This window comes from Anser brachyrhynchus (genome assembly GCF_964034855.1).
Source record: "Anser brachyrhynchus genome assembly, chromosome: 13".
NCBI lineage: Eukaryota > Metazoa > Chordata > Aves > Anseriformes > Anatidae > Anser > Anser brachyrhynchus.
The window spans coordinates 2,677,644-2,695,925 of NC_137708.1; the positions used below are offsets into that span (position 1 = coordinate 2,677,644).

General features: G+C 35.9%; 1 protein-coding gene across 5 annotated transcripts in view; it reads right to left on the reverse strand.

The window, feature by feature from the left end:
- Positions 1-18,282, reverse strand: part of RPS6KA6 (ribosomal protein S6 kinase A6) — a 43,406-nt gene that overhangs the window by 12,694 nt on the left and 12,430 nt on the right. For all 5 annotated transcript variants that reach the window (XM_080554387.1, XM_080554388.1, XM_080554386.1 and 2 more), the window contains 12 exons: positions 14,811-14,892; positions 14,068-14,148; positions 11,759-11,838; positions 8,828-8,934; positions 8,524-8,561; positions 6,799-6,941; positions 5,917-5,987; positions 4,755-4,843; positions 4,242-4,306; positions 2,215-2,317; positions 861-985; positions 446-571 (listed from right to left, as the gene is read on the reverse strand). In XM_080554387.1, the coding sequence (XP_080410513.1) occupies positions 446-571; positions 861-985; positions 2,215-2,317; positions 4,242-4,306; positions 4,755-4,843; positions 5,917-5,987; positions 6,799-6,941; positions 8,524-8,561; positions 8,828-8,934; positions 11,759-11,838; positions 14,068-14,148; positions 14,811-14,892 (1,110 nt within the window). The remainder of the gene's footprint in view (positions 1-445; positions 572-860; positions 986-2,214; positions 2,318-4,241; positions 4,307-4,754; positions 4,844-5,916; positions 5,988-6,798; positions 6,942-8,523; positions 8,562-8,827; positions 8,935-11,758; positions 11,839-14,067; positions 14,149-14,810; positions 14,893-18,282) is intronic.

An 18,282-nucleotide genomic window follows, 5' to 3' on the forward strand; every position in this document is an offset into this window, starting at 1 on the left:
GTTCATTACTTCTTATTAATTGTGGCTAATTCATCTTCCAGCTTCACATCCCTGTTTACTCAGTTCTTGTTCTATCCTTGCTACCAGTTAAATCAATCGTTAACGCAGCCTAATCTGCTCCAGTGGACAATGGAATTCACTTGACTGCCTGAAGCATCACTTCCCTGCAGGCCAGTCCCAACCTACTGAATCTCATTTATTTTACTTCAGGTGTGCTCATCATACAATATTTTCAGGCTTCAAAACTGTACTTTCAAAATTAGTTCTTCAGTGCCACCACTTTACCCACAAAAACAAGAACTACAGAAGCCAATATGCAATTTCAGTGAAAGAAGAAAACACTGTTTTCATTTCTCACTGCACATAAACAGCTACAGTAACTATTGAATTCATGCATTTAAACATCTGCTACACAGTAAGTCAAAAATAAAGTTACTGGAAGTACCTTTACAGCAAACTCCATATTTGTAGCTATGTGTATACATCGCTTGCAAACGGAGTAGGAACCAACACCGATATCTTCCTTCAGTTCATATACATCAGTAAACTGCACACTGTTTCCATGAAGTTGCTTTAAAAAACAAACACATACAAGTTGTCATCTAAAACAACAAGAATCTATACACTATTCCCAGCAGCAAAAGTTCTTCTTGCTTGCCCATGATCTCTTTTGAATCCTTGCTCCAGAAGGGCAGCAACTTGCTTCCCTGCACCCCCAATTGTGTAGTTAAATACCCTGTGGATTGATTTTAATAACATTTTATAATAGTCTCCACAACAAAAAAGAACAAACTGCAAACACTACATACTGGTTAATATTTGGCATTTGAAAAAAGGTTTACCAAATAAAGAACTTTTACCTGTACTATTGGCAGTATATTGGTGAGTGGTGATATTTTATGATCTTCTACAGTAGTAGTTGCAACAAAACTAAATCCTTTGAAGAGCTGATGTGCGTTCGCACTAGGTGGGACTCCTGGAGAATCTAGTTGCACACACAGTTCATTAGCATGACTAAAGCTTAGCAAAGCTATTTTTTGAACATTCAGTACAGATATGTTAGAAGAAACATTTTGAGGGAACAGACAAAAGTAGCACTAGACATTGAATTAAGACTTCTATCCAGTGATCTGTCTTACGGTATTTCAGCATCACACAACATAAGTACTACTTCTATGTTTCACCTAAAACTGCAGAAATTAGTGTATGAATACATGTTTTTAGGAAGAAATTTACTGAAGCACAACACTAATTATGAAAAATAAAGTTCATAAGTTTATGTTCAAGGACTGCCTAAGAGTGCCCATACATTTTACTACCTCAGCAGTATATATGCAGATAAGGCAGAAATGAAGCAATAAAAAAAAAAAATTCAATTAGTAAAAAAAAAAAAAAATCAGAAAACCAAAAAATATTAAGCCAAATTTACCTCAGCTTCTATTATGTGCACTTTTGAATTCACTGTTTGAAATTTCAAAATAAGCACAGCTTGATAATTCTGTGTAGCCTATCAGAACCACAGACACCCTCCAAACAAATATGACAAGTGGTTTTAAAAGTTGGATGCAATAGTACAGAAAAAAAATCACGTAAGAAAACCTGAAGTGAATATACTAATCAATGAAAATCAGCACTTACTGTCTTTCTTCCAAGTTCACTTACTTAGAAATTTTCCTAGTGCAATAATCTAAGAGACATGTTAAAAGTTAATTTTATAGGCTTCTGGAAACTAGCTGAGATGTCTTTGAAAATAATTTAATAGTATAGGTCCTCAGGGCACTGAGTGTGTTGCCCTGAACTTCTCAGGAGTTACTTTATACACAAAAGGGAACTTAATATTTGAAACTCGCATTCAAACAAATTCCATTAGGTATTGACAATAAAAGAAAAGGGAAGCCTGGACAGATTTAAGACAAAATTAACAGGTATTCTCTTTATAGCAGAACAGGACATGCCCTCTACCTTCCTTGTCATTATATCTAGGGAAACCATAATTAAAGGAAAAAAGTTAGTTGTACGTTAATAATAAATGCTACAGTTACTTTATTAAGAAGGTATTGGGTTTACATATTTTCTTTCACTACATATAAAATTCAAATCTCACCAGTTCCAGTCTTCTATTTTAGTCCACAAATACCAAATAAAAAAAAATAACATTTGTCCCCTATAGTGCTATAAGCCTCATCAGCTTACAAATGGAGGATGCACAGTTACCTTTTGGTGTTTTTGCTGTGAATTCTGGATCAAAACAAAAGGTATCTTCTGGTTTTCCAGAAGCAGGTTTAAATGGGGGTTGAATTTCTCTTCTGAACAGTTTCTGAAGTAGAAGAACAAAGTCATTTAATTAAGAGTGAATGAAGCTTCCATCATGTAATTTTGCCAAGCTAGAGGGTAAGCAACTCAAATGTCACTGTATTAAAAGTTTTCTGAAAAACTGAATAATATATAGCAATTAGAGAAACTCAATTACATACGCAAAAACAGAGTTATATTTATGTACCTTTCATTTCAAATGCTAAGCGAAATGGTACCAAGCAAGTCAAACAACACACAGCTCTTGCTCTTTTGAATCTGCCTCATCTACCAGATTTGTCCTTTTTAAACTAGGGTAGCAGACTGCCATTTATCACCAGTTCATCTTGGGCTTATTCAGAGAACAGCCACAGCACATCTTTATCAGTCACCTCAGACCTAGTTCACTGCTATTTTGGACAGCTGTTACCACCCTGAAATATCTACTCCAAAGGGAAGGTACGCAATACAGTCTTTGCCTCTGTCTGGGACCCAGAATAGAAATAACTCCCACAAGCAAAGGTTTCCCTCTTGGCAAGGAACTGCCAGTTCCCAAAACTACTCCAGGTTTTTCCTGACCTGCTAAACTAAGTCGGAAGGAGGAAAGGAAAAGTAGAACAAAGGCTCCTTGTTTTCTTCTCCTTTACTCAACATGCTTTAGAAAATCACTTTGCCAACTGTTATCAAAACAGCAATATAAGTCACATTTACAACGACGAGTTTCATTTTATGGATAATTTCATGTCAAATTATGTCAAAGTCCCACGCAAAGTTCAGGAAGTTGAGGACTTTTTTTTTTTGCATTTTTCTTGTGCAGTCAGACCTCATACATGTAATAAAAAAACACACAAAACCCAAAACCAAGAACATACAAGCAAGAGAGAACTGACTTCATCCCCACAGAAAATGAAATAAAATACTGAAGTGTTCATTAGTACCACCATAGCTAAATAAATATAAAAGTTAGAATTCCACAGCTTTTGCATTTGCTTGATGGTATTCATTTCAAATTCAGTCCCCTAAAAACAACAACAAAAACAATAGATAACCTGAAACCACATTACCACAGCCTTCTCTTACTAAGTGTACTCACATAAAATAAAATTTTCCTGATACTTTAAAAATCTGCTTGCTAATCAGAACTATGTAGATGCTGCATAAACATAGCTAGAAAGCGACCTTCTCAAAAGGGAATACAGGGGAGAAAGAAAAGGATAATGTTAACAGGCTTTAAAGAACCAGTTAAGAACAGCAGTAATGAGCACTGCACGTAGTCACATCCGCACAGCAACGTCATTCCTTGCGTCTGTCCTTCTCTAGGCATTATTGCAAAGGCATGTTTGCAGAGTAGATATATTTGATATAGAGTGCCTCGCTTTTGTGAATGTTTCTGGGCAACACATCTCAAAAGGCCCCACATCAACGTGCTTGTTAAAAATTAAGAAAGCGACCACGCACTTGTACAGACTTCCGATCACCTCAAAGCACGAGTGTCAATACTTCAACTGTACACAGAATATGACTGATAAGACAGGAATGCGCTACAGCTAACTACAGTTAAGTCAAAAAGAACTATAGTCACAGCAAGGTTTTGTGACCTGCATGGAAGGCATGAGACATGCTTGTACTGGATGGACACCTGCTCTAGAGAATGATTCTTGCACACAGGGAGTGCCAACATGCTCTCCAACTACAAATGTTGTAACTGACAATTTAAACTTTAGAATGTTGCAACTCTAATTATTAAACAATTAAGCGTCCAATTTATAATTGGTTACTCTTTATACCATAAATACAGTTCCAGATGCCAAGTAAGGTTGCAGTAGAGGCCAGAATCTAAGTCAGCAGTAGTGCAGTGTTTATTGTGCCCTATTCACAGGCAAATACCTATATGCTACAAGATAGGCAAAAATTAAAAAGTTTTATCATTCAGATCATTTCCTACTTACATTCCAGTCAACAGTAGAAAAAAAAGGATGTCTCTTGATTTCCTCAACTCCATCTGAACCAGCTCCTGAACAAAGAAAACACTGAATTTAAAACATTTTGAGGGTAAGGTCTTTGAACAAAACTGCAATATCATGTGTTTATGTTGTCATTGTTTTTTTAATTTGTATAGGCATGGTTATATGAGGCATATCAAATAATTGATTAAGCACATTTGCCTCTCCCTGATGAGACATACAAAAATAAAAGCAGCCCATAAATACAGTGTCAATACTCCTTTACTCCGACACCGTCAAAGCTTTGTTCTCGCTGCTAATAGTAACTGGTTCAAGAAAGTAACCATCCATTAGCCGAACCCAGAAAGTCACGACCCACACTAACATGAAATGGTATCAAAAGTCAAGTCTTACCGACCATCAACACTGGAGCTTGAAGAGTCTCCAGCAACTGCTTTCTTTAGAAAAGAAATTCAGCCCACCTACTTTTATTTCAATGATCCAAAGAAGTGAACCCACCTAATCTATTTGATGGGTTCCTTTTAAATAACATTCTCAGAAGACTTTGAGCTTCAGGGCTGAGAAACTGAGGCATTCCAAGTTTTGCCCTAAACGAAAACAGAAAACGAGTAAGAGAACGAAATTTATCTTACTAAAAAAAACGTGTACATAAGCTTCACTGCATAATTTGGTGTATTAAGGACCTGTTCTAAAGTCTTGTCTGGTGTATACATTTAACTCATTAGCTTTAAAGTTTCACATTGTACAGGAGCGGTTTTCAAAAGCAAACAAAAAACCCGCACCACACAAAAAAACCCACTCCCTTTGAGACCCCAAAACAAACTTCATGCTAAAACATAGTAAAGCAATTATCTCAGGAACACGTAAGTATTTCAAAGATATCTTCATGTCACCAGTAAATCATCACCAAAATGTCTACCAGAAGCAAGGCCTAAAGAGACTCACCAAATGCAGACTTATTTCCAACTTGCTATTAGCCCCTAAAGTTATCGCTAACATTTGACAGTTAGTATCACTATAAATTCAAACTGCCATACGTTAAGAAGAAAACTTTCTCTCTCATCCCTTCCTCGAATATCACCCCCTCAAAAGTCCCAAGGCTCTGCATGTGGTCCAAAGGAAAGTCTTTGTTAACTAAGCACAAATAAAGATGAGAACATGTTTGCCTAACCACTTGCTTCAGAAGTCACCAGTTTACCCAGTTTGTCCTGTTGGACAGCTTGTGCTGCAACTGAGGTAATGTATTATGAAAATGTGAGCACGTAAGTGCAGTCTCCATATATATGTTCATAAAGCAACACCTGATTAACTACTGCTTACAAAATAAGGTATGCTATAACAGTAGCAAGAGTATATAACAACATGAATGGCAAGTAATGCTGTTCCAATTCACTGTAATGTTATTATCATTATTATACACCTACAGTGAAAATAGAAGTTCATCCCTATGATTTTAATTTCTGCAGATACTCAACAGAATTTCCATAGTCTGGGATCTACACCTTATTTATTGCGCATGTGCACGGAGGCAGTGCGATGGGGTGGCTTTTTTGTTTCTCTTCTAGTTTTAATGCTCTCAAGCACAAGTATTTAAAACAAGCTGTTAAACACGTTTAAATTATGTTTTCTGATATTCTAAAGAGTAAGAAAACATACTTACTTCAGTATCATATTCATAGTTTCATTTCGATCTTTACCTTGAAACGGTAGTGTACCAGTAAGCATTTCAAACTGAAAAGAACAAATGTTAATCTAAATCAACACTTCTCCCCCAGTTGCTCAAAGTGTTAAGTACTGTACTGTTTCCTATTGCTACATTAGGCAAACTGACTTGACTTTTAAGAGATTATATTACCAAAAAAGTTCACAAATCTAAAATAGTTTTTAATTGTTAGTTCACATTATAACAGTGGCAGTTGTAATGATGATTAGGAACATTTCACAGCCATGAGCTACTTTAGAGTAATAAAAACCCCTCCATACCTTAATTTTAGACACTGCTGTACTATGAAGGGAGCAAGAAAAGTTCTAAAACAGTATTTTACTTTTAATGTCAGTATGTATATTTTAGCTGGCTTCTCTAATGCATTACAGCAAAAGCATAAGTGCTAGCATTACTGACTCATTACTCTACTCCACTCCAGCAGTATTCAAACTTACTCTTACAAAAACAATTAATATTCCATCAAACCAAGTCTTCCTTTTTTTTTTCTTCAATTATTTTTTTGGAAAATAAATATACAAACTGAAGTTTCACACTATGACAATGACTATTCAAAACAACTAAATTGACCAGGTGCATGATTTTTCAGGTTCCTAGTAAGTACTCCTTACCTAAGCAGGTAAAAAGTAAAATTTTATTCAAATTACTTGCTATTTCAGTAGCACTTTGGTCATCAAATTCTCTCCCTCCCCCCCCCCCCCAAGCATTCTTAATTAGACCTGGACAAGCCTATTCTAGACACATTATTTCACATTCACTTTAGACATATGCAGCATATTTGTGACCTTTAAGCGAGGTAAGCAGCGAAGCATACAGTACCATAAGAACACCAAAGGACCACCAGTCAGCACTCTGGTTGTGCCCTCGCCTGTTTACTACTTCAGGTGCCATGTATTCTACAGTACCACAGAAAGAATAGGCCTTCTTCTCTTGATCTACTGATTCTTTGCTGAGTCCAAAGTCTACAACAACAGCATTACAAGAATATAGCCAGTAAAGAACTTCAGGAAAAAACAATACTGTATATGGCATTTCAAAATGAAAGCGTTGACAGCTTTTGTTTGCTTGTGTTCAGGAACATTATGTTGTTATCCTAATGAAACAAGAAGCTGCAGATATCTAGAGAGGCATCAAACGTTTAGCTTACTATATGCCACCAAAGCCATTCTATAAGCTACAAATTAGCCCTCAAAATTACTACTCAAAATATTACTACTTCAATATTTAAAAGGTTACATATTCAGAGCCTTAAGATAAGCAAAAGATCTTTTTCTGCTTGCTACCTGCTTTATCCATACAAAAGACTGCATGCAAATAAATGAGTTTCAAAGATCGTAGTCTGCATGCTCTGCTATTACTGAACGATGAATTAAAGTCAGGCTAAAAATAATGTTGTTGTATAAGACAATATAGTTCTGCAATGTGAATCACAAGTTCAGTAAAGAAGTCTTAAATGCCAGAATACTTTTTTCCTTCCTTGTCTATTCAACAGCCTTGCTGAAACAAGTCCTTGATACTGGCCCAGCTCTCAGGACAAGACTCTCAACATTCCCTTTTACGAGAGGGGAAATGATTGCTAATGAACGATACCCTCAGTCTTCCCACTTTCAGAAGGAACTGAGAATAAGATTCAATTGGATTTAAGTGCATTGTTCAGAAATTTTTAAAGCGGTGCATTTTATAAACAATTTCCAACATCATTCAACTCTTTGAGAGTTTAAACAATTTCTTTTTCACTCAGAATCTAATAGCAATATCTATAGATCCAAATATGTAATGAATTTATAAGTTTCACCTTAAATGTAACTTCTCAGAAGACATATTTCAGTTGTTCCCTATAAACCATTTCCCTGCGATTTCATATGCATTTAAGAGTGATAATCCTGAAATGCAATAATAATTTAGAAGACGTCTTATTTTGCACTAAGAGCTTTTTATACCAAGAGAACCTCTATTCCCTTTATAAAAAAAAAAAGGTCTCAGCCAGCAACTTCAAGCCTGGATCAACAACTTCTTGATCTTCAACTAAAAGGCATTTCACAGTAAAATAGCTTAGAAACTTTCTAAACTTTAGTGACTAGAACACCACCATTGGAACTAAAGTTCATTTAAAATAAATCACATTCAATGGCTGTTTTTGTATTATCAGCTATATTTCTTCTATTTTAACCACAGTAATTAGGATCTGCATTTTACAGCAATATTACTGCTAATACTGGAACTTGATCAATACAAAGATCAGCCAAAGCGAAAAATAACTTCTGTGGAAACTGCATGGACATCAGGATGTGGTAAAAGAAATCATCTGATACAGTCTCCTATAATCTAAAAATGCTTTAACAGAAGTACTTAATGGTACATAAAGAATCATTATAAATGAGAGAGATACTGATTCATTATAAAAACTCTGACCAATAAGAAATTCTCTAAGCAGCAAAGTACTGGCCTCACGCTTCGACTATCACTATACGTATCTTAGGTTTGTAACTATAAGCTTATACAGAGATATACACAGAAAGTGCTGTACTAATAAATATTACCTACCTGTTAACTTGATATGTCCTGCTTCATCAAGCAAAATGCTGAAAATTAAAATTCACATTCACCGATACACATAAACAGGAATGTTTGCATATAACATTTAAAATATAGTAGTTAATTTTGATCTCCAACTTGCATCATTAAATTAACAAACCAGTATTATTGCATTTTAGTCACAAATGCATTTTTATAAGATTATGTAAACAAACAAAGTAAAAATATTTTTAATTTTTTACATCACTACAGTACAAAATGCAAAGCAACAAGCAAAATACACGTAATAGTGGTAAAATACATTTTACTTTACTTTTCTGGCTTCAGGTCCCTGTATACAATTCCCAAGCTGTGAAGGTGATCCAAAGCAAGGGCCAGTTCTGCGAGGTAGAATTTCACATCTTCCTCTGTAAACATAACCTAATAAGAACTGTATAGATTTACCTTCTGATCTTGTCTTCAGTTTTTAAAACTGCAAACTAAAAAAAATACTCCTGTCTGCCTTAATTTCAAAATAAATTTTAGAAGTACCCTATGAACTGGTAATTCATGAATTTACCTAACAGAAATGATACAATAATACACGCTAATCATCATGATAGTAAACATCAAGTAAAAGAACAATCTGCAACACTTTAAAACATTTGCAGTTACCACAGGGCACTAACTTTTAAGATAATGGATTTAATTGTTGTATTTGGTGTTACTGACCACCAGCATTTTCAGTTGCAATCCAATGTAAACTGCTGTCCACTGCATCATAAAATTTGATATATCAACAGCGATTTTTATGTCACTCATTGTACATCTCTCACCTCACATTACCAATATTTAGAAAAAATATTAAAAAGTATGCTAAATAAAATACTTTGTAAAAATAACCGTGATGAGAAAATTAGCAGTAAGTTAAAGCAGGAACCTACTCTGTTCTTTTTAGGAAAAGCAATTTTAAAAATCCTAAAATCCCTAGCAAGACACTGAAGAACCAAGCGACCTTGCCTACACAGCATTTTATACAGAAGCTTTCCTGTCCTAAATACACAGTAGGTTGCTTCTACTTTCCATATACAAGACTATCTACTTTGGCTCTTGCCGTGTTCCACAAATTACTGGATAAACTAGTAACCCTCAAATGTAAAACCTCAAATTTAATTCCAAAACTTAATTCAACTATTCCCTATTTGTTGAAAACACCAGCAGTAAGGAGAAGAGCCCTCTCAACTGCACAGTAAACACCTTTTAAAACTTTATACTACCATATTTGGGCTTACTGATTTAGTAATACACTGATCAATACTTGGTATTGCACACAAAATATGTAATCTGTCATACTGGCAACAGAAATATTTCCAATTCCCACAGTGTCAGTTATCAACACGCTATGAACAATAAAGCTGTTGCATGATAGAAACAGCACATAGAAGTTTCACTTTAATTTTGTAAGGGCAAAGTTGATACAATCTTTCATCTCCATTCACAAGGGAAAAATGTCATTATTCCTTGGGATAGCCAAAATGCACATCTCAAAATACAACACATCTACAGCCTTGGAGTAACAATTTCACTTACAAACTACTTTGTGTCAAATTAAACACAGTGCAAGTCAATTTCATTCAATTTTACCACAGAAGACTTCAATAAGTACTCATTTCATTTCCATAGCCGAAACTCTCATACCTGCATTAGAACTAAAACACTAGCAAAAGTGTTTTAATAGCCTCATACTAAACCCTACTAACTTAAATAATCCTCGTGTATGCAAAGGATGAAATACTATGGGTAATTTACACTTGTGTTATCCACTGTCTTTGTATTACCAGGCACTTTTGCAATCTTTTCCTCCTACTAGGAATTAAAAAGGCCCAATTTTTTTCCTATATATAGATACAGTAAATGTTTAAATGCCATCATAGAAGGTAAATGAAGTCTTCCAAAAATAACCACAACACACGTGTGGAAACTTAAGAATAATCTCACAATTATTAATTCTTTATTCCCAAGGAGAGTACGTACTTCTTTCACCTAGCTAGTATTATTACACATAGACTTGCATCCCTTAATTTAAGGATTTTGCATAGTCAGTAATCTCAGCTGTGTTGGTGCAAAAAGAATAGTTCTGTTATGCCAGAATTTCCCCTATAATCAGTCAGCCTACGTGAGAGCAGAGTGACCTCGTTCCTACCTAGTGTCCCAATAGCCCTTCACAAGCCTGTCCATTCCTTTAACGGTTTTTATCCCCTGGTTTTACAACTCAAGTTTAATTGATTTTGAGCTCAATTCTTAGACACAATCACTGTTCTACCAAGGTCAGCTTTCCTAAAAATGAGAAAAAAAACCTTTTCAATTCTTTCTTCACTTTAAACTGTTCCTGAAGTAAAACTCGATTTTGTTTAAAAAAAGGGGGGGAAGGAGAGAGTTCATGGCCTAACATACTGAGGATACGACCTACATGTCATTAAAAAAAAATCAGCCAGATACTTTCTTAAATCAGAAAACTGGGTTATCTTTTCCTAAGCATTAGCAACAAACATTCACATTTGTGAAAGCACTGGAAAGCTCTCTAACTGTGAAGCTGTTGGGAAACTTGCCATTAAAAATTTAGAGCTTTATGGAAGTTTTGCAAAAAGAAAATAAAATCTTAAAGATGGTCATAATATTTGCCATCAAATATTTATTATATTAAATTTAAGAAAAAACAAGGCTAGGCTGCATCATATTCCCTCCTCTGAAATTCTCTCCCAAGAAAACAGAAATGAAAAATTATAGTTCCAGTTACACGCCAAAATTAGATGGCAGAGGGGTGTCTTAAAAATGCTCAGTGTTCACAGTTTGAGAGATTAAACGTTAGGATTTATATTACAGCATTATGCAATTTTGCAATGCAGCAGAAACCTCTTACAGATATGGGTTTCCAAGAGCACCTAAGCTAACTGTGAGCATAAAAACTATACATCTGCTTTAGTTTTGATGAATTTTAATTTACTTCAGTTGGGTTTCCAAGCAACAAAACATTTTTAGACAAAAGGACTGGCCTTTGTAGATAACAGAGAAAAGCTTAGGCTACTAACCAGTACACACTTAAGGTTACAGCTCATTTTTCTACAATATGTAAGGAAAACCCAACTAAGTTCTTAAAAACTTGACTGTGACAAGAATCACAGTGGAAATAGTTATAAAAGAGAACCCTATACTGTCGAAGAAAATCTGCCAAATACTGAGTTGAGATAAAATTTTAGGTACTTACCTCTTTGGATAATCGCGTGAATACATCTCCTCCCCTGAGAAAATCCAATATTAAATATAGCTTCCCTTCAGTCTGAAAGGCTATAAAAAAAATCAATAGTTGTGCATGACAAAGATGATCTACGAAACGGATCTAAATGCTTTTAGAACATGAAGATTAGTTAGAGAAATGCAATATTTATGTTTTGGAACTGACATAGTTCAGCAGCCAATACGAAATTTACATGAGTTACTAATTTTAATGAATGATTACTTGCTTGCTTCTTCACAGAAGACAATCTTAGTCATAAAAGATCATTAAAATACTGTTCTTTTATTTCTCCTTTGCCAAACAAGGAAACTCCAAGTACGTTAATGACTGTGTTTCATTTTCACTCAATGAAAAGTAAAAGACTCTGCAGAACTTCTATGAATTTTCCAGGAAATCTTTTAATTTCAAAAGTACATAATCTAAAAAAAAAAAAGTATTGTCCTGGTTTCAGCTGGGATAGTTAATTTTCTTCCTAGTAGCTGGCACGGTGCTGTGTTTTGGATTTAGGATGAGAATAACGCTGATAACACACCCATGTTTTAACTGTTGCAGAGCAGCGTTTATGCTGAAGCAAGGACTTCTCAGCCTCTCATACTGACTGCCAGCACAAGCAGCTGGGAGGGGACAGAGCCAGGACAGCTGACCCACACTGGCCAAAGGGATACTCCGTACCTTGTGTCGTAATGCTGAACAACAAAACTGGGGGGAGTCGGCCAGGGTGGGCTGCAGTTGCTCGGGGACTGATTGAGCATCGGTTGGCTGGTGGTGAGCAATTGCGTTGTGCATCACTTACTTTGTTTATTCTTCTCTTGATTGTTTTTCTTTCCTTCCACCCTACCCTCCATCCCCTTTCCGATTAAGCTGTCTTCATCTCAACCCACAAATCCCTGCACATTTCTTTTCTATTTTCTCTTCCATCCCACTACAGGGTGTTGGGGGGAGTGAATGACTGACTGTGCGGTGTTCAGCTGTCTGCTGGGTTAAACCACAACGTATGTACTTATCTGCATTTGGGTTCCTTCATCGACCCTGATATTTAAAACTGCTAGAACTGAATTTGGGCACTGAAGCGGAAAATAAATGTGAGGAAAGATTTTCTTAATTAAATCATCTTTGACAGCATACTTAAACTCAGGAGATTATGCAATTTGGGTACTTGGGTATTCTCCCTTCTGTTTTGGGGCTTGCTTTTTGTGTTTGTTTTTTAATTAAAAAAGCTTTCAGAAAAAGTTGGAAATGAATCTGTTATCTCACTGCAAACTCAATGTATTTTAAGCTGATGATTTCTAATTTTTAAACACGGGAAGCTATTACCAAAGTTACAGACCATCTCACAACCAGCTGGTCACTAGATACCAATGCTAAGATCATCTGTCAGAGGGTCCTATGGTGAGAATGATGGGATGGTCTGCTAGTGTTAGGACTGAAGTAATTAAAGAATGCCTAGATTTAGATTCTGAAAACCCAACCAGAAGCTCTATAGAGCTCTTATACTATTTTGAGGTGTACCTCTTAAATATGAGATACTCCAAAGTTTTTGGTCACTGAAGTATTTCTTGCTGTAGAGACCACCATATAGGCACTAACATATTGACCCCAGATGCTTTTATAATCAAATAGATAAATGTCCATTTATTCAGAGCACCAAAAACATGTTAATTTAAGAATTGCGTGACCAGCTTAACATGTTAGAGCTTAACAGTCTATCATCAGAAGGAAACCCTCATCTGAATTTCAGCTGAATAAAATTGTATACACGCATGAAAAATATCAGACTTGCAATTAAACACCATGTGCACTTGCATGCTAAAGGCAAAATGCCATAGGTAACAACTGACACATCAAGTTACTAGACCTATATGAAGAGAATCAGTACTAAAAGGAGTAGCAAGGAAGCCTAACACCAAGACTAAAATACACTTATAAAAGCAAAAGGTATGCACATTTAAACTCCTCAGGCAGTTCTGCAGAGGCTACTTCAGAAATGCTGATAGATTTCTTTTACTAAAGGTTCTTTCTGAAGGTCATTGAGCATCATCATGGCAGAACAATTCTTCCAGCCAGACCACATGCTTTCATGTAGCTAACATATATTGGGACACCAGCAATATTGAGCAGGTCTTGTTTTCTTATCCTTCTTGCCAGTTACCTATATGCCATCTTATTTTATCATACTTAAAAAGAAAGCTGTGTTTTAAAGCACACCACTTCGCTATCAAGAACAAGAATAGCAATGTCTTCAAGCAAAGAAAAACTGTACCAAAAAAAAAAGTACCAACCATAGTGCAGTTTGACGATAAATGGATGATTTACTTCTACTAATATATCTCTCTCCATTTTTGTACGAACTCTATCCCGAACTGATGGAAAAAAAAAAAGAATACTAGTATCAAAATTTATTATAATACAAATGGAACAGAAATTAGAATATGGGAAATTTTTAGTGTCCAAAGCAGTACTTTTACCTTTTTAGCCATAAAAATTAGAAAAGGTAACAATATTTTTTAAGTCTTCCACAAAACATTTTCAGACATCAAAACTATATTTTGTTTCTTGCCTCAACTTTAACTAGAATTAACTATTTGTACTGAATATAAACATTCTGACTGTTAAGATCACTTTTTCCCTCCTCGGCTAACACTCCCCATTTGTGCAGAGTCAATTGCCTTCATTAAGGCATCTTCGGAAAGCCAGAACTAAGTTAGCTTGCTGTCACACCTATAACAAGAATGACTGACTTGAGTTTTAGCCACAGTGAAGTTCTAACTTAAAAGGCAAAATGAAAATTGTTTATTAAATTAATCTGCTCTGGTAGAAGGAAAATAAACAGAGATAAATAATGCAATTTTAAACTCTGAAAAAGTAAATTTTACTACATAATTAAAGCTATCTGGCCAGATTTGAACTCACTGAAAAAGTTTTAAGATGAAAATTATTCTCAAAATAAATATTTAGACAACACATTTAAGAGAGGTGCACTGAAAACCTATTTTCTGAAGTTTAAATAAAAAGGTACACATACCTTTTAAAGATGCTTTTTTCAATACTTTCATTGCATAAAGTTGCCCAGCATCAGGACCAATTATTTTCCGTACGAGGAAGACCTAGTATGAAAAACACCACCTTTAAAATTACTGCCAAGAATATTTTTAAATATTAAAATCATCCTGGTTAAAAAAAAAAAACAACTATATTAATTTACATCTTTACTTTTAGCTCCATTAACAGAGAGAGCATGCCCCTAGTCCCATCCCATTCCTCAAAACCTCCACAGAACTACAAGATGCCATATATTCACAGTTGACATTTTGCACAAGCAAGCTTGGTAATCAACTAAACATCTATCACAAAGTATTTGGAATCTTCACACTGGTTTCAGACACCTTTAGGTATTCTTTCCTAAGCACATACATCTTTTTTAAAAAAAGGACAGAATTCCCTTAATCAGATCAAAGGTATATACGCCACCACCTTCTCTTAAGTAGCCAGATAGTCAAAGTATACATTCTTTCCTATAGCCAACACTTTTAAGTATTCATCAAATACAGTGCTCTTATACCATGTGGTTTTTGCTTTACTTTCTTGAAGAATGACAATAGCAGGACTGCCTGGTCTGCCACCTCTTATGCTAAGAGATTTTTGAGGTTTAAGACCTGAATCTCAAATATGTAACAAGCTATACTAATGAATTCTGTAAGGGTGGCAAGACGAAAGCAAGGAAACACCACCGTTTGTGATGAAAGTATACCTTCCCTCTGGAACAGCAACTCCAACAGGTTTTTCTGCTCTTTTCTTTCCAGAGGAGTTTTAGAGATAGATGGTACACAACTTGACATTAAGAAATGCTTAAATAGAATGATGCAGCATGAATATATGTATCTCTATTGATTAATATTCTAACTGCTAGGGCTTTCAGTTTATAGAATTGTTTAGTATGTGCTTCTGTTTCTAATAACAGCTATTATAAGAACAACTTTTTTTTTTTTTTATGAGGGTTTTGTTTTAAATACAGTTTTTACATTCAAGAGCTACCTGAAATTGCCTCTGGTCTTCCTTATACTCACACTTTCCTTAATACTAAATTTATTTACACATACTTCTTTAGACATGATTAAGTAACTAGAATTAATTAAAAAAATGAACTAGTAAGCTTTTTCATTCTAGAAGCAGAAATTCATACACTGCCAATGACTGGGCTGGGAGAGGGGTGGGTTTTGTTTTAAGCTCTGATCAGAAGAAAGTTGTCGTGTTTCCTGGTTGACAGGCTTTTATTGTTAAAGCTGTGACCAACAGCTGACCTATTGCATTGCTCCCCTATTATGTGATGTTGTTGCTCAAATAGTGAGGACAGTAATTCAAACATGACCAAATGAGAAGACATCTGTAGGTTAATATACTCACAATCTATTACACAAATAAAGCCTTAATAAGCATGCACTAATGTTTTAATGCTGAATAACTAGCAGCTTTTCATCACGTAAGGAATCCATGTATCGGTTACAAACACAAGCTACTAAGGACCTAAATAGCCGCCGTGGTGAAAACTCCTTTAGCACCATCTACTTAAATTTGCAGCCAAATTCTCCATAACCTCACATCTTGCAGAGATGCAGTGGTTGGTTGTTCAGCTGTAAAGCATGAATTCAGACAGACACCTGCTGCGCAAAGCAACTCACCTCAGCTCAGCAAGGACCAGCTTCAACAGACTGGGTGCTGAAGCCTTAGACCACTAGCAAAGGCTGAACCGAGAAGCTCAATAAACCTCATAAGGTTTAACCCTTTATTTCTGTGCAGTAGTGTTAAACCCCGCACAGATGCAGCAGTACTATACTGGGCCAGAAGAAACAAGCCTTGTGTTTGCTAAACCCAAAGGAAAAGGCCTGGAAGGTACAGAACTGGAGAGAGAAAACAAGGATCATGAAGGCAACAGCTACTGATCTTCATTGTTTGTTTTGTCTTTTGAGCAGCAAGCAGCAAACATTAGATAAAACCAGCCCTGTTCAGAGATGTAACAGTTACCATCTGGTTCTTAAAGCTGGTTCTTGAACCAAGTACTGCCAGGCTTTACAAGCTCTGCAACAGACGTCTTGCCAAGCCGGTGGGATTCTGAGCAAAAGTGCTCCTACGGCTACCAGAAGCCTGAGCACTGTAAAGTGAGAAACAAACTGAGGCAGGGCTAAGATGTCCATACCAGATGCGCTGAACCCCAAGACAGGGTGAGACGTCAAGTTTGAGGAATAAATGCATGCAGCATCTGAAGCCTCTATAGAGAAGAAGCGCACGGGGAGTTGGCAGCCAACTTCACCAGATAAAAGTTTCTTAAGCTAATGTCTAAACTGTTTTTCCCCTCTCATGCAACTCTATACAGAGGTTTGTTCCTGCCACACGACAGAAAATAAAAAAATCAGCAAAAGATCAGGAAATTGGAAAAATATGTATAGGTGACTGCAAAGAAGAAAAAGTGTCCAAGTCTTGCAAAAAATCTAGTTTAAGACTGATTTAAAAAAATAAGTTGGCTACATATACACTAGGATTACTATTTTAATAAATGTGTTTCAAATTAGTGTCTGAAACATTTTTAATTTCATTTCTGCAATGTGACTGCAAGTGGCACATTACAAAAAATTACCGCAACATTGCCACAGTTCTTCTACAACCTATTTAAATAATTTTTCACCTAGTGTCTGTAACTGTAGATCACCTGACAAACACAGCAAAATAAAGAAAACTAAACATTTCCGAGGCTATTTACTTTATTGTTACTTCAGTTCAAGTTCTAAATTACCACAATCATAACTCTGTATCTACATCAATAAAGCTTTCCCATTTGGGAAAGAGAGGAGGCAGGGGCTGTGGAAGAATCAAACATTCACACTTGATCAAGTAGCATCAGTAAAAGACAAACCATCATCTCCTCTGTAAATGTCTACCAGTATTTATTACACCACTGGCATCCCCAAGCATCAACCTAAACAGCAGAGGACGCAAAAGTACTGAACAGAGATATTAATTCCAATTCCTCACAAGACACTGCACAAAAGAGTCTTAATGCAGCTGAAGACACCACGATTATATTTCAAATAGCCATGGCATTGAACAAACAGAACATGCCAGAGCTGTTGCATAAAAACCACACTTAATTCTACAACCCAAGTGGTAAAATCCTTTGCTGTCGGTGCCATTGTTTCCACAAAGCTGCAGATACCAGTTGAGAAGAACCACAAACATGCCTCCCTGCTCAAAGCAAACGGCAACTTTCCATGGCAAACCTGCAGAGCTGCTACGGACTCACCCTTCTGCCTAGAGACTGATGCTGTTGCCTGTCTGGGCCTGGTACAATTTGGAGTCCTGCTATAAATAGTGCTCCCTTTGCACCAGAGCAAGACTGGAAAAAGGTTGCATTTGTCGATATCTTCTCAAATGTTCCTAGTGACTCAGCTATGGCGCTATCCTTCTTGCCCCAAAAACATTCTTGAGCTAACCCTTCCCAGGCT